Below are 15,328 nucleotides of genomic sequence, written 5' to 3' on the forward strand. Positions count from 1 at the left end.
CCCCAAGATGAAGAGCAAAGCACACACGGAGCCATCCACGGTCTCTACACCTGGAAAGGTGGCCAAAACCAGTAAAGAAAATGTTGATAGGGGTCTGCCTCATGCCAAGAGCCCCACCAAGAAAACTAAGCCAGAGGACTCCAGAGGGCCCAAGGCCCAGTTTTCGTCCTCTGAGAAGTCAGTGATGGCCTCCTTATTAACTGCTCCCCATATTGTAGACAGTAAGCTCCGGCCTCGCTCCCAGCAGCTTGGCTCTGTCTCAATATTAGGCAACTCCCGCCATTGCCCTCGGCACTGTCCTAGGTTGGCTTATGCCACTCACCACAGAAACCTACCCTAGCTCCCAGGGTTTACTTCAGAAATGCTCTTCTGGTATTGGAGACCGCCCTGCATGGTGACAGTTTCTAGGCTCCCCAACCTCTGTATCCCTTTAAGAGCACAGCATTGTCATTTTCTTTGATGAACAGGTAGGGACTGCACTACCCAAAATGTATTTTCTATCTCCGAATGAGTTGTCTGTCGTCTTTGTCTCTGCTGTACATTATTAAGAGAAGGTATGAAGGAAATAAAAATTCCCTCATCCTGGGAAGGAGACTTGAACTTACTTCAGACAAGTCAGTTTTCCTTACCCCAACCTAGAATGTGAATTAAACACTTGACCAGAAAGGAAGTCTCTCGTGTATTATACAATAAAGATAAAGATCAGGCTTGAGTTCCTTCACCAAACTCTGCCTGGCTCATATTTTGGGGCCAAAGGTAAAGCGATAAGGGAAAAATTGTGATGTTCTCAATTTAATTATGAAAGTCAAGGGCTGGAATGAAAAAGAAGTAAAAGAAATTAGTGACGGCAGAGAACCATCAAAAAAGATTCTTCACGGTTTGGGACCTTTCCATCCCTTCACAGTGAGTCCTTGGATGTTACTTCCTTGAGTTCTCAAGGTACCTGCAAGAAAAATGATATGTCCAAGCCCTCCACAGATGCTCAGCCCTCAGGGGTACTCTCGGGCCTTTTCTTACCCAAAACACCATGTAAGTCAGCCTTTCCCTCTTCCCCGAACTCTCTGAATGGCAAGACTCCCTGTGAGCGTGAAGGAGCACAGATTACTGTCCCGTTCCTGTCCCTGGCTGAGTGTGAAGCACTGGAACGCCACCTCCTAAAGAAACAACTCAGCAAGCTTCAGTGGGGCCTGCCAGCTCTCCTCCTCCAAAACCAGCCCTGAATGCTGTGTGAAGCACCCAGTGAGGCTAAGACAGTAAAAACTTCCTTGGCAAGGAAGCCCTTTTTACATCCCACCAGGGACATCTTCCCAGAGCACGCAGGAAGGCTGCTGGAATTCCACCTGCAGAAGCAGCTGATTCACCTCCGCTGGGGGCTGCCCCAGAGGATCCAGCGCTCCATGAATATGCTGCTCTCCTCAACAGACCCACAGTCCCTGCCCTGTGGCAGCAGTAGCTTACCCAATGTGAGCATCTCACAGCCTGGGAAACCAGAGGCCAATGGGCCTGGTGACATGTTCTCACTCACAGCGGGCAAAGGGACAATCCCCATGCCACACTTGTTTGCCAAGACAAGGGAAATGTTGAAAAGCCATGTTGATTCCAAATGTGAACAGATCCGGGAGGGCGAGGTCCCGGCCCAAGTCTGGAAATCTTGGGAATGCAAAATTCCTGGAAGCTTAGCAACAGTGGCTCCCTTCCCTTGGATTCCACAAGGCCAATGCAGGAAGTTACAGGCAGAAAGTAAAAGTGACCAGGAGACACAAACCTTATCTGGTACTCTCTTTGAACACTGTAAGAAGCCCCAATCCCTGCCTAAGGAAACCATTAAGAAACTGGAGACAACTTTACATCATAAGTATCTGGCCTTCCTGTCAGGCCTGCCTGCCCTTTACTGTGTAGCTCTCTCTAGGCCTGCATCCCCAGCAGTCAATAGCCAACCTAGACTCAGAGAGAAGATGCCCAAAGCTGTCAAAAGCCCATCAAATGCTCTGACTCAAATAACCCCACTTGAGCCCTGCGCTCACGATGACAGTGGGGTGTCTGTGGACACTGCAGAAGAGTTCCAGCCTGGAGCAGAGGCGGACAGAAGGACAGAGAAGGTGCCTGCAGAGAGTCAGCCTCCCCCATGCAGACCCTACCCAATAAACACACATATCTTGGCCAAACTGAATTTCCACCTGAAAAAAAAAAAGATCCTAGCAATGCAGTTTGGGATTTCTGAAAAGGAAAAGAGAGAATACAAGGAGCTGGGTACAGCCGACCTAGAGAGCGAATCCATCCAGGAATTTCTCAGAAGTCTACACATGTCAGAGAGCACACTGCTTCAGGAACAGCCTGTCGCATGCCCATCTCTGCCAGCCCCAAATGCAAAAGGGGTCCACCCTAAAAAACAGCCAGCTTCTGCAGTACAGGATGTGTGTCAGGCGCAAAGGCCTCCTCCTTCCAAAGCAGTGCCCCATAGTTCTGCCCAGCAGAGCTCCAAGGCCTCGCAATCCCAAAGGGATAAGACCCAAGTCTGTGTTGACATGGAAGCTGGAGGGAAAAGGTTCAACCTAGAGAAATCCAAAGTCGTGGGGGACCTTGGAGAAGGGGACGCAGGTCTTGGGTTTTCCCTGGTCAGTCAAAAGACACGCCAGGATGGAGAGCAGGAGAAGAGGCTCCTGCACAGACCACTCCAGGGCTCCTCACAACAGGGTCACACCTTTCATCTTGAGGATGCCTGTCCACACAGTCCCCGGGAGTCCCCTGAGCTCCAGTTCCCAGACCCACCTCCAGAAGTCTTCATGGAGACAGACTCTGAGCAGGACATGGAAGACAGTCAAAGCGAGGAATCCATTGTCCCAGAACCTGAAATTCTTTTTTCACTCTATTAACCCCAAGATGAAGAGCAAAGCACACACGGAGCCATCCACGGTCTCTACACCTGGAAAGGTGGCCAAAACCAGTAAAGAAAATGTTGATAGGGGTCTGCCTCATGCCAAGAGCCCCACCAAGAAAACTAAGCCAGAGGACTCCAGAGGGCCCAAGGCCCAGTTTTCGTCCTCTGAGAAGTCAGTGATGGCCTCCTTATTAACTGCTCCCCATATTGTAGACAGTAAGCTCCGGCCTCGCTCCCGGCAGCTTGGCTCTGTCTCAATATTAGGCAACTCCCGCCATTGCCCTCGGCACTGTCCTAGGTTGGCTTATGCCACTCACCACAGAAACCTACCCTAGCTCCCAGGGTTTACTTCAGAAATGCTCTTCTGGTATTGGAGACCGCCCTGCATGGTGACAGTTTCTAGGCTCCCCAACCTCTGTATCCCTTTAAGAGCACAGCATTGTCATTTTCTTTGATGAACAGGTAGGGACTGCACTACCCAAAATGTATTTTCTATCTCCGAATGAGTTGTCTGTCGTCTTTGTCTCTGCTGTACATTATTAAGAGAAGGTATGAAGGAAATAAAAATGCCCTCATCCTGGGAAGGAGACTTGAACTTACTTCAGACAAGTCAGTTTTCCTTACCCCAACCTAGAATGTGAATTAAACACTTGACCAGAAAGGAAGTCTCTCGTGTATTATACAATAAAGATAAAGATCAGGCTTGAGTTCCTTCACCAAACTCTGCCTGGCTCATATTTTGGGGCCAAAGGTAAAGCGATAAGGGAAAAATTGTGATGTTCTCAATTTAATTATGAAAGTCAAGGGCTGGAATGAAAAAGAAGTAAAAGAAATTAGTGACGGCAGAGAACCATCAAAAAAGATTCTTCACGGTTTGGGACCTTTCCATCCCTTCACAGTGAGTCCTTGGATGTTACATCCTTGAGTTCTCAAGGTACCTGCAAGAAAAAGGATATGTCCAAGCCCTCCACAGATGCTCAGCCCTCAGGGGTACTCTCGGGCCTTTTCTTACCCAAAACACCATATAAGTCAGCCTTTCCCTCTTCCCCGACCTCTCTGAATGGCAAGACTCCCTGTGAGCGTGAAGGAGCACAGATTACTGTTCCGTTCCTGTCCCTGGCTGAGTGTGAAGCACTGGAACGCCACCTCCTAAAGAAACAACTAAGCAAGCTTCAGTGGGGCCTGCCAGCTCTCCTCCTCCAAAACCAGCGCCGAATGCTGTGTGAAGCACCCAGTGAGGCTAAGACAGTAAAAACTTCCTTGGCAAGGAAGCCCTTTTTACATCCCACCAGGGACATCTTCCCAGAGCACGCAGGAAGGCTGCTGGAATTCCACCTGCAGAAGCAGCTGATTCACCTCCGCTGGGGGCTGCCCCAGAGGATCCAGTGCTCCATGAATATGCTGCTCTCCTCAACAGACCCGCAGTCCCTGCCCTGTGGCAGCAGTAGCTTACCCAATGTGAGCATCTCACAGCCCGGGAAACCAGAGGCCGATGGGCCTGGTAACATGTTCTCACTCACAGTGGGCAAAGGGACAATCCCCATGCCACACTTGTTTGCCAAGACAAGGGAAATGTTGAAAAGCCATGTTGATTCCAAATGTGAACAGATCCGGGAGGGCGAGGTCCCGGCCCAAGTCTGGAAATCTTGGGAATGCAAAATTCCTGGAAGCTTAGCAACAGTGGCTCCCTTCCCTTGGATTCCACAAGGCCAATGCAGGAAGTTACAGGCAGAAAGTAAAAGTGACCAGGAGACACAAACCTTATCTGGTACTCTCTTTGAACACTGTAAGAAGCCCCAATCCCTGCCTAAGGAAACCATTAAGAAACTGGAGACAACTTTACATCATAAGTATCTGGCCTTCCTGTCAGGCCTGCCTGCCCTTTACTGTGTAGCTCTCTCTAGGCCTGCATCCCCAGCAGTCACTAGCCAACCTAGACTCAGAGAGAAGATGCCCAAAGCTGTCAAAAGCCCATCAAATGCTCTGACTCAAATAACCCCACTTGAGCCCTGCGCTCAGGATGACAGTGGGGTGTCTGCGGACACTGCAGAAGAGTTCCAGCCTGGAGCAGAGGCGGACAGAAGGACAGAGAAGGTGCCTGCAGAGAGTCAGCCTCCCCCATGCAGACCCTACCCAATAAACACACATATCTTGGCCAAACTGAATTTCCACCTGAAAAAAAAAAAAAAAGATCCTAGCAATGCAGTTTGGGATTTCTGAAAAGGAAAAGAGAGAATACAAGGAGCTGGGTACAGCCGACCTAGAGAGCGAATCCATCCAGGAATTTCTCAGAAGTCTACACATGTCAGAGAGCACACTGCTTCAGGAACAGCCTGTCGCATGCCCATCTCTGCCAGCCCCAAATGCAAAAGGGGTCCACCCTAAAAAACAGCCAGCTTCTGCAGTACAGGATGTGTGTCAGGCGCAAAGGCCTCCTCCTTCCAAAGCAGTGCCCCATAGTTCTGCCCAGCAGAGCTCCAAGGCCTCGCAATCCCAAAGGGATAAGACCCAAGTCTGTGTTGACATGGAAGCTGGAGGGAAAAGGTTCAACCTAGAGAAATCCAAAGTCGTGGGGGACCTTGGAGAAGGGGACGCAGGTCTTGGGTTTTCCCTGGTCAGTCAAAAGACACGCCAGGATGGAGAGCAGGAGAAGAGGCTCCTGCACAGACCACTCCAGGGCTCCTCACAACAGGGTCACACCTTTCATCTTGAGGATGCCTGTCCACACAGTCCCCGGGTCTCACTATGTAGCCCTAGCTGACTCGGAACTAACTCTGTAGGCAGGTCAACCTCTAACTCAAAGAGATCTACCTGCCTCTACCTCCAGAGAACTGGAATTAATGGCATACCACCATGCTGACCCTTCTCCCTCCTTTAAATCTGGTTTGTAACTTCTATCCTATTGCCTGTCGTTAATGGGATAGCCTTGGATTCATGTGTATATCCTGATCTCAACAACTTGGTCAGGTCTTAAATATCCACAAAAGGAGGGTCTTGCCCAGTGGCAGAGCACTAGCCTCACATATGAAGGCTTTTGATTTGCTCTTGAGTTCTATAGGGAAAAATTCAGAACACCAGTGACCCCAATACTTGAGAATGTTCAGAAGTTAATTATGGCAAAGATAGGTGCATGCCAGAAACTGTTCTCAGGGACAGACTCTCTTTTAAGATCTACCAAAGTCAGGTGTGAGTTCTCGACCCTTTTAGAATCCCACCTACCACGCATCACATGAAAAGCCTCAGTTTACCCAGGGTCCCATGCCTGCAGACTACTGACCCCCTACAGTCTGACACAGCAGGTAAAAGGGAACAACAAACTAGGCAGACATGCCTGATCCAAGTCACCCTTAGGGAACCATCAAAGTCCCAGGTGCCCCAGAAGGGGGCCCTGGCACAGGCATGGTTCCTTTTATAGCTCTATGGCAAGCTTTAATGTTAGCTGCAATCCCACTGCAAGCCCAGCCTTACAGCCATACTCCTAACCAAACTCCAGCCTCATTCCCAGAAAGAGAAGGGTGGTGTGGTAAATGCCAACAAGGTGCTTGAATGGCCAAATGAGCACAGAAGGCTTTGGTGTTCCTTCTCCCTTGGACCTGGATGGCCACCTGCCCTGCTTGGATAGCTCTGGAGAGACTTACAGCCTCACACAGGGAACCTAGAAAGCAGCCCAGCAGACTCTCCCCATATCAGAGCAGAATTGCACATAACCATATATCCCTCCCTGAATTGTCTTAGAAGTTCAGAACCAACCTCCAACATACAATGTAAACTCCTTGGCTGATCCTAACCTCAAACCCAAATTCAGTGCCCGACTCCATTCTGTCTTCAAAAGACCAATCCAACATATGCCAGCCTTTAACAGCAAGAATCACAACCCAGTTCAAAACCCCACACTAACATCAGCAGGATCCTTCCCTGTGCTGGCCATAACCCTATTCTAATCTGATCTCAGATCAACACCATTCTGGGCATCCATCTAATTCCAAACCCAACCTGAACAGTTGCACACTGGGTAACATACACCTCTATGCTGGGCATACGACTTTCACAGCTTCAGGGACTCAGTGGCTCTCGCTGGCACAGCCACCATCGGCTTTTGTCCATGAGGTACCTTATTCCTGGGATGGCTCACTCAGTGCTCGGCCGGGAACCCAGGAGCACCAAAACACCCAGGCCTTTTGACCCTGGTGGAATATGCAGACCCATGGGTCCTGGCATACCGCAAAGCCTCTTCCAGGATTAGCTCAACCCTTGAGCTGAAATTCCCACCATACCCTCCCCTTGGCTCTTGTCTGCCAAACTCAGAGGGAGCATCTGCTGCCCTGGAGGCCCCGAGGAGACAGGAGCAGGCGGGCACAGAGCAGAAGCGAATGTGGCTATTCCAATACGGGGATTTCCAGACTCTTGCAGCACCTAAGATGTCTACCCCAGAATGGCCCCAGGTACCAGCCCCAGACAGCTAGTGGACCTGCTGGAAGTGAGGCTGAGAGAGGTAGCAATGCACACGGCTCCTCTCTCACTCGCTCTAGGGACTTGGTCTGTCTCGTTGTTAGCGTTAGCATCAGTCACGCTCTCTGCCCCACTCCTTACACCCAGGTACGAGCATAGAAACCCTCTGCTTCTGAGCCTCCATGGGCCTGTCAAACAGTAACCAGGTTTCCTGAGGAGTCAGGACTTTCGCATTAAGGACTGGAATACTTAAGCAGACACTCAAATCTCAGCCTGACACCCATTGGTCTCTGTGCCCTTTCTGCACTGTTTACATGCAGTCTGGCTCAGGGACCCAAAGCGGTTCTAGGATGTAAACCCCTAGACCTCCGTGTTTGTGTTAGGGTTCAGGTGGGACTGTGGGCTAGGATGAGGCCGGCAGCAAAAGACCAGGTGGGCGTGGGTCTCTGGAGTCCTGAGAACAGTAACAATTCGTTCCTCATCTAACTTCCTGCCAGCCTTGCTTCTTCCCAGGCTACCTCAGTGTCTCTAGTCACAGACCAGGTAGGGGCAGGTCCCATTCATCTCTTTTGTTTTCAAGACAGATATTTCCTTCCCTAGCTTTTTCCCACCAAGGTTTCCAGCCCCATCAAACCTTCAGTTACCCACAAGGGCCTTCATTTGGACTCTAAGCTCAGAAGCAAGCAGGAAGACCACCTGACCCCGCAACCCCAGGATGCAACATCTCTTTGAGGCTGTTCTATCTCTACAGGCTCACGTTCGACAGGAGAGGTTCCTGGTCTGTGCTAGGAAGAGTTTCCAGGATCCAGGAATGTGGGCAGTGATGGGACCTGAGGGGAAGCCACAGATAAAGACAAGGCAGGATCTTAGGTGAGAGAGAAGCGCCTAGATATTTTAGAAGTCAAATCCACAAGCCCCCTTTTCACTCTTCATCCCCCTCCCCCACCTTTCTTTCCTGTGCTAGGCTGGAAAGTAACCTTCCTCCAGAGAGGCAACTGGGACACCATTTCCTCTGGTCACCTTTGTTCCTTCCCACGAGATTTTTGCCCATCTGGAGTGTGGGATGGGAGCAGAAGCGGCCCAGGTGGCTCTTTCAGCGTCACCCGTCAAATGCTTGGAATTACCTGGACAACCTGGGTAAAAATACAGATTACTTGGCTCTGTTCTGAGAGTCTATTTAAGTTGATCTGGGATAATGGCAGATGCGTTTATTTTTAACACGCTTTCCAGGGGATTCTTAGTGCAGCCTATTTGGGAAAGAGTCGAATTAAGGATGGCTGTCATCTACATACCTAGCTCTAAGCCCTGCTATCTTCCTTTTTTAGAAAACTCAGAGACAAGTTACTGCTTTAGGGTTCTCTAGGGGAGCCAAGCAGATAGAACAGATACATATTCAAAAGGATATTTATTAGACTGGCTTATACAGTAGCACCCGGGCTACTCAACAATGATGGTCTTCACACTGGAGAAGCTAAGAGCCTGGCAGCTGCTGTCCACAAGGCTGAATACCTTAGCATGTCAGTCTGGCACTGATGGCCTAGCGGAGTCCCTGAAAGCCACTGGTCTTAAGGTTGGAAGCCAGAAGAATCAGGGTTCTGACATCAGCAAGGAAAGGCAGTGGCAGCAACAGAGTAAGTAGATAAACTCACCAGAAAGACTCAAGGCAAGCAGGCACAATGTAAAAGTATGTTGTCCCTCTGACCTTCTTATAGCTGAACAGTTACTGGAAGGAACTACCCACTTCAAGTGGGTAGTCCTGTGTCTATGATGTGCCTACCCACTTCAAGTGGGTAGTCCTGGCTCTGTGATGTCTACCCACTGTAGCCAGGAAAATCCCAGGGCTGGAGAAATGGCTTGATGAGTGAAAACATTTGTCTTGAAAGCCTGATAGCCTGAGGTCAAGCCCAGAACCCATGAGAAAAAGGCAGGTGCAGTTGCATGCATCTGTAGACCTGGCATTCCCATAGTAAAAACGGAGGTAAAGACAGAAACCTTTGCCTCAGTGAGATGGAAGGCAAGAACTGTCACCCCAGAGTTGTCCTCCGACCTCCATAATTGAGAGCTATGGCACATGCAAGCTCAGATGCATGCATACTCTCTCTCTCTCTCTCTCTCTCTCTCTCTCTTTCACACACACACACACACACACAGAGAGAGAGAGAGAGAGAGAGAGAGAGAGAGAGAGAGAGAGAGAGACTAGTTAATTTTAAAAGAAAACAAAAACCTTCCTAGGTATTCTCAGAGGCTGACCTTATTCTAGATACCCCTCACAGGTGTGACCAGAGGTTTATCTCCTAATTCCAGACCCACTCAGGTTGGCAACTAAAATCAACCACCAGAGAGGAGACTGAGAGCTCTCCTAGAGGACCGGGATTCACTTCCCTGCCCCCTCTCGGGGTGACTTATGGCTGCCTAGAACTGACTCCAGCTCCAGAACACCCACGTCACACAGATCCATACACACAAAAAATAAAACACAGCTCCAATGTGGCTTACACACCTTTAGTCCTAGCACTCAGGAGGCAAAGACGGATCTCTGAGTTTGAAGCCAGCCTGCCTGATCTACATAATGAGTAACAGACCAGGCCAACCTACATTGTGAGACTCTGTTTCAAAAGGAAGAGAAGGAAGGAAGGAAAGAAGGAAGGAAGGAAGGAAGGAAGGAAGGGAGGGAGGGAGGGAGGGAGGGAGGGAGGGAGGGAGGAAGAGAGAGAGAGAGAGAGAGAGAGAGAGAGAGAGAGAGAGAGAGAGAGAGAGAGAGAGGAAGAAGAAGAAGGAAGGAAAGGAAGGGAAGGAGGAAGGAAGGAAGGAAGGAAGGAAGGAAGGAAGGAAGGAAGGAAGGAAGGATAACAACCAGAGCTACTCATTACCTTCTGTGTCACCTCCACAGAGGAGACAAATAGATGGGAATTTAAATTTTTCTAGTGCCAAGATCTAGGTAAAAAAAAAAAAAATCTAAGACATCTGTCTTGTTTTATTTGAGACAATGTCTCACTGGCTGTCATAGAACTCAATTTGTAGACCAGGCCGGCCTCAGACTCACAGAGATCCAATTGCCTCTGCCATCCGAGCGCTGTGATTAAAGGTATATGTCCTCTGATTTAGGACATATTTTCTCTTATTTTTCCCCAGCCATTTTCCAGGAAAACCACCTTCTTGCTAGCAAGGATACTCCATGCCCTGCATAGTGTCTCAGCCTGCTAGAAACCTCAGTTCCAAGGGCGTGGCTATTCTCCCAGCCCTTGTGACCAGTTCTTCTTCCCTGTGAACCATCCCAACAGTACCCGTTTCCCCCACAAAAGGAGCCCCAAATACCACCCTGTACAGCAAAGACAACACACTTAGAAAAATCTCTTTGGGAAAGTCACAAGTAGATGATGGCATTGTCCTCAACAAGGGCTGTCAGCCAGGCATAGTGGCATACTCCTTTAACCTCAGCCCTCAGGAGGCAGAGGATGGTTACATCTAAGTTTGAAGCTAACAGTGTTATCAGCCTCTGAGAAGCATAAGAATTGATGTCCAAAGATCCCACACTAAATGGTCTGAGTTCCCAGTAGTCATCAAGAAGCTACAAATACTCAAAATATAGCTCACTCAACAGAAAAATAACAAACAAACAAACACTGAGAGGAGAAACATTACTGAGAAAGCCCAGACATCCGGCACATTACCAGAATTTATGTTATTGTTACTTAACAACCTTCAGGTGGCTGAAGGGAAATCTGGGCAGAAAAGCAAAGGAAATCTGGGAACTGTACATCCTTGAGAAGAAGAGGTTTAGAAAGCAGTGTATGGAACTGCGGAGGACAGGCAGATGCAGCACCTCACAGCCTTGATGCACTATTTAGGAGGCAGAGGCAGGACCATCCGAGTTCAAGGTAAGTCTGCACTACAGAAAGAGGCTGAGCCCAAATTCTGCAAGGAGATGCCAGGTAAGACAAGCACCCAGGTGTGAGGATGGGACCCAGGTCTGTCTCAGCTGTCAGGACAGACTGTAAGGTTCTTAAGAGGACAAAAGAAGAGGAGCAAACAAAAAAATCAGTACACAGAAGGAAATGATACAGATGAAAGCAGAAATAAAGATTCAAAAGATAATAAAAATAAAAATCATTAGAAGGCAGAGGTTGGTGGATCTTTGTGAATATATATATAAAGGGTCACTGAATGCCACCCTGGATACCCTGGACTAAGCTGGCTTTGAATATTATTGATATATATATATATATCTCAAATGTCAAGGGAGACAGCTTAGTGGTTAAAAGCACTGGCTTCTCTTCCAGAGGATCCAGCCTCAATTATCGAAACCTACATGGTGGCTCACAACCATCTGTAACTCCAGTTCTGGGGGATCGGATGCCCTCTTCTGCCCCCAAGTGCACTGCACACACGTGCACAGAAGATATATATATATATGTGTGTGTGTGTATATATATATATATATATATATGTATATATATATACACATGTAGGAAAGAACATCCACACACATGAAATAAAATCACTTTTTTAATTTAAAAGATCAACTCATTGAAGTCAAAAGTGAAAATAGGGACATCAGTATAATTTGACATAAATAAAAAAGATCCAATAAACCGGGTGTGGTAGTGCTTGCTTTTAATCCCAGACTGGGGAGGCAGGGGGAGGTGGATCTCTGAGTTCAAAGCCAGCCTGCTCTATAGAGCAAGTTCTAGGATAGCCAGGGCTACACAGAGAAACCTGTCTCAAAACAAAAAACAAACAACAAAGCAAAAAACAAACAAACAAAAAGAGTGTGCTATGTATGACTCTGTTCCAACCTAGGTGAAATGGATAAATTCCAAAATCACAAAATCTACCAAAATCAGCTAGAGAAGAAACGCACCTCCGAGTGGATTCACACCACGTGAGAACACGGAATAAGGAATAACAATTGCCAAATACCCAAACTAAGAAAATACCAGGTCCAATGGCTTCAGTGTGAATTCTCTTCAACATCACAACAATTTTAACATCCATTGTTCTCAAAGTTTCCAAAAGTCTGAAGAGCTGGTATTCCCTAACACAGTGTCTGAGGTCAGCGTTACCTGATCCTGAGGCTGGAAAACGAGCCTACAGGAAAACAGCAGACCAACCCCCATTCCTTATACATGAAAACACAAAAGCCCTCCACAAAATATTTTTAAAAAAACAAACTCAGCAGCACAGTGAAGTATTATATACTACGACCAAGTGGGGTCTGCTCTCAGGTTAAAACAAGGCCACATTAACATGAAGGGGAAACCCATACGATCTTACCACATCATAAAAAAAAAAAATGAATCCAGTGCCCTTTCAGGAGGAGAAAATAATAGCCCATTAACTGAAAATGGCAAGAAACATCCCAACATAATAAAGGACTGACTATGAGAATCCTACCTTGTCCGTCAATAAGGAAAGACTGAGCTTTCTTCAGATCAGGAACATACAAGATGCTCACTTCAACCCAACAGTGCAAGCTATAGTGGAGAGAGGGAGGGAGGGAGGGAGAGAGAGAGAGAGAGAGAGAGAGAGAGAGAGAGAGAGAGAGAGAGAGAGAGAACTATTAGCAATTAATAATTCCAGCACTCAGAGGCAGAGGCAGGTAGATCTCTGTGAGTTCAAGGTCAACCTGGTCTATGAATCCCAGAACAGCCAAGGCTACATGTGACATTGTGTCTCAAAAAAGTAACAACAATAACAACAACAACAAAATTCCAAAAGGAAATAAAGAACACAATTATATTTATAACAGCACCAAACAGAATACTTACAGACAAATTTAATCCAGTAGGTATAAGACTTATACTGTGAAAAATACAAAACATTCTAATTAAAGGAGGCCTAAATGAATAAAAAGCTATCCCTTATTCTTGGATTGAATTCTAATTTTACAAAGACAGTGATAACAACGTAAGTGGTCCTCAGATTCAGTACAATATCTATTAGAATCCCTAGGGAGGGATGGAAAGGGGACAGTTGTGTAATTATATTATAATCCCAAAAGCTAAAAGAAATAATAATAAATAAAACATAAGGGAGGGGCAGAAAGATGGCTCAGCACTTATGGAAGGGTGTTGCTCTTGCAGAGGACCTGAGTTCAGTTCCCTGCACCCTCACCTACCACTTCCACTTACAGCCACACAAAAATACACATTGTTTTAAAAAGCAGAGGAAAGTTTCATGGGCTTGGATCTGTTAATGATCGGTTCAGTGTGATGTCGTGGTAGTAACATCACAGCTAGTAGAGGAAGAGGGGGAGTTGGGTTTCACAAAACTTTTAAATTTTGTGCGCTACTATCAGGAAGCCTATAGACTGAGAGGATGCATTTGTATATCATATGTCTAAAATAAGGCCTATTGTCAGGGATCTATAAAGAACTCCTAGTCATTAGCTAGATTATTACTTGCCGAAAGGAGAGGAGATGTGTGGGGCCTGAAGGGCAGGGAGGAAGCAATCATGCTTTGGGGACAGTGGCTGGAAGGACCAGGGAGAGATGAGGAGCTGAACAGCTAGGAGCTGACCGTATGCTCACACTAATGCCATCTGATCCAACTCACAGGAAAAGGAGGGGGAGCGAGGGAAGCGAAAGTCTCAGACTGCATAAATAGGCAGCAAGCCAGTCGCAGCCCACACACACAGACCCCAACTTGCAGCTGTCCATCTCACCTACAGCTCTGGTCTCATCCTCAACTCAACCACAATCATGGCTCAGATGATGACTCTGAGCCTCCTTAGCCTGGTCCTGGCTCTCTGCATCCCCTGGACCCAAGGTACCAAGGAGGGAGAGGCTTTGGCTGGGGAAGGGGGCCATAGAGACACCTTATAAGCCGCAGCTGGGTCTGTGCACCTACCTTGCAGGCAGTGATGGAGGGGGACAGGACTGCTGCCTTAAGTACAGCCAGAAGAAAATTCCCTACAGTATTGTCCGAGGCTATAGGAAGCAAGAACCAAGTTTAGGCTGTCCCATCCCGGCAATCCTGTGAGTGCGCTGATCGGGTGGGTACAGGCTGGTGGTTGGGTTGGGGAGGTGTGATGGGCCAGACTAAGAAAGCTTGCTGCCCTCCAACCCTCAGGTTCTTACCCCGGAAGCACTCTAAGCCTGAGCTATGTGCAAACCCTGAGGAAGGCTGGGTGCAGAACCTGATGCGCCGCCTGGACCAGCCTCCAGCCCCAGGGAAACAAAGCCCCGGCTGCAGGAAGAACCGGGGAACCTCTAAGTCTGGAAAGAAAGGAAAGGGCTCCAAGGGCTGCAAGAGGTGAGGCTGCTGAAGGGATGGAAGGGGAACAAAGAGGAGCCTCCCTCCACCTGCCTCTCACACTTCTTTTCTGCCCTGCCAGAACTGAACAGACACAGCCCTCAAGAGGATAGCCCAGTAGCCCGCCTGGAGCCCAGGAGATCCCCCACGAACTTCAAGCTGGGTGGTTCACGGTCCAACTCACAGGCAAAGAGGGAGCTAGAAAACAGACTCAGGAGCCCAAAGCAGCCACCTCATGCTGGCCTCCGTCCACACCCTTGCCCTGCTTCAACCATTACATCTGCACGGCCATCCCTTTCTTACCTGGCGGAGCTGCCTTCCCTGGGGTAGACCTAGAGAGTCAGAAGAAAGAGTGTCTCCCAGGGAATGAGGAAGGAGACAGCAGGACTGTCCCCTCTAGGAGGTCACTCAGGTCCCAAGACCTGAACCTGCTCTCCATGGCGCCCTCCCCTTGTCCTTGCACCTATGATTTATACCTAACTGAATAAAAAAGTGATCCAGCCTCAGCCCGAATTCCTCAGTTCCTGGTTGTATGTGTGTGTGTGTGTGCGTGTGTGTGTGTGTGTGTGTGTGTTTATGAGTGTATGTGTGCATGTGTGTATGTGCATGTTTGTGTCTGTGTCTGTGTTTATGAGTGTATGTGTGCATGTGTGTATGTGCATGTTTGTGTCTGTGTGTGTGTGTTTATGAGTGTATGTGTGCATGTGTGCATGTTTGTGTCTGTGTCTGTGTTTATGAGTGTAGGTG

General features: G+C 48.2%; 1 protein-coding gene and 1 pseudogene across 2 annotated transcripts in view; both read left to right on the forward strand.

Annotated features, from left to right (window-relative positions):
- Nucleotides 1–15,087, forward strand: part of Ccl21b (chemokine (C-C motif) ligand 21B (leucine)) — an 83,706-nt gene extending 68,619 nt beyond the window's left edge. The window contains exons 3-7 of one of the 2 annotated variants that reach the window (NM_001378605.1): nucleotides 8,079–8,197; nucleotides 8,292–8,464; nucleotides 14,184–14,304; nucleotides 14,399–14,581; nucleotides 14,664–15,087. In NM_001378605.1, the coding sequence (NP_001365534.1) occupies nucleotides 8,139–8,197; nucleotides 8,292–8,464; nucleotides 14,184–14,304; nucleotides 14,399–14,581; nucleotides 14,664–14,694 (567 nt within the window). In that variant the 5' untranslated portion in view covers nucleotides 8,079–8,138 and the 3' untranslated portion in view covers nucleotides 14,695–15,087. Of the gene's footprint in view, nucleotides 1–8,078; nucleotides 8,198–8,291; nucleotides 8,465–13,884; nucleotides 14,096–14,183; nucleotides 14,305–14,398; nucleotides 14,582–14,663 lie in introns of both variants that reach the window. The other variant, NM_011335.3, reaches the window with a different exon arrangement.
- On the forward strand, nucleotides 2,559–3,010 carry Gm10600 (predicted gene 10600; annotated as a pseudogene).
- Nucleotides 15,088–15,328: the final 241 nt, after the last annotated feature.

The sequence above is a fragment of the Mus musculus genome, chromosome 4, assembly GCF_000001635.26.
Source record: "Mus musculus strain C57BL/6J chromosome 4, GRCm38.p6 C57BL/6J".
In the NCBI taxonomy this organism is placed as follows: Eukaryota; Metazoa; Chordata; class Mammalia; order Rodentia; family Muridae; genus Mus; species Mus musculus.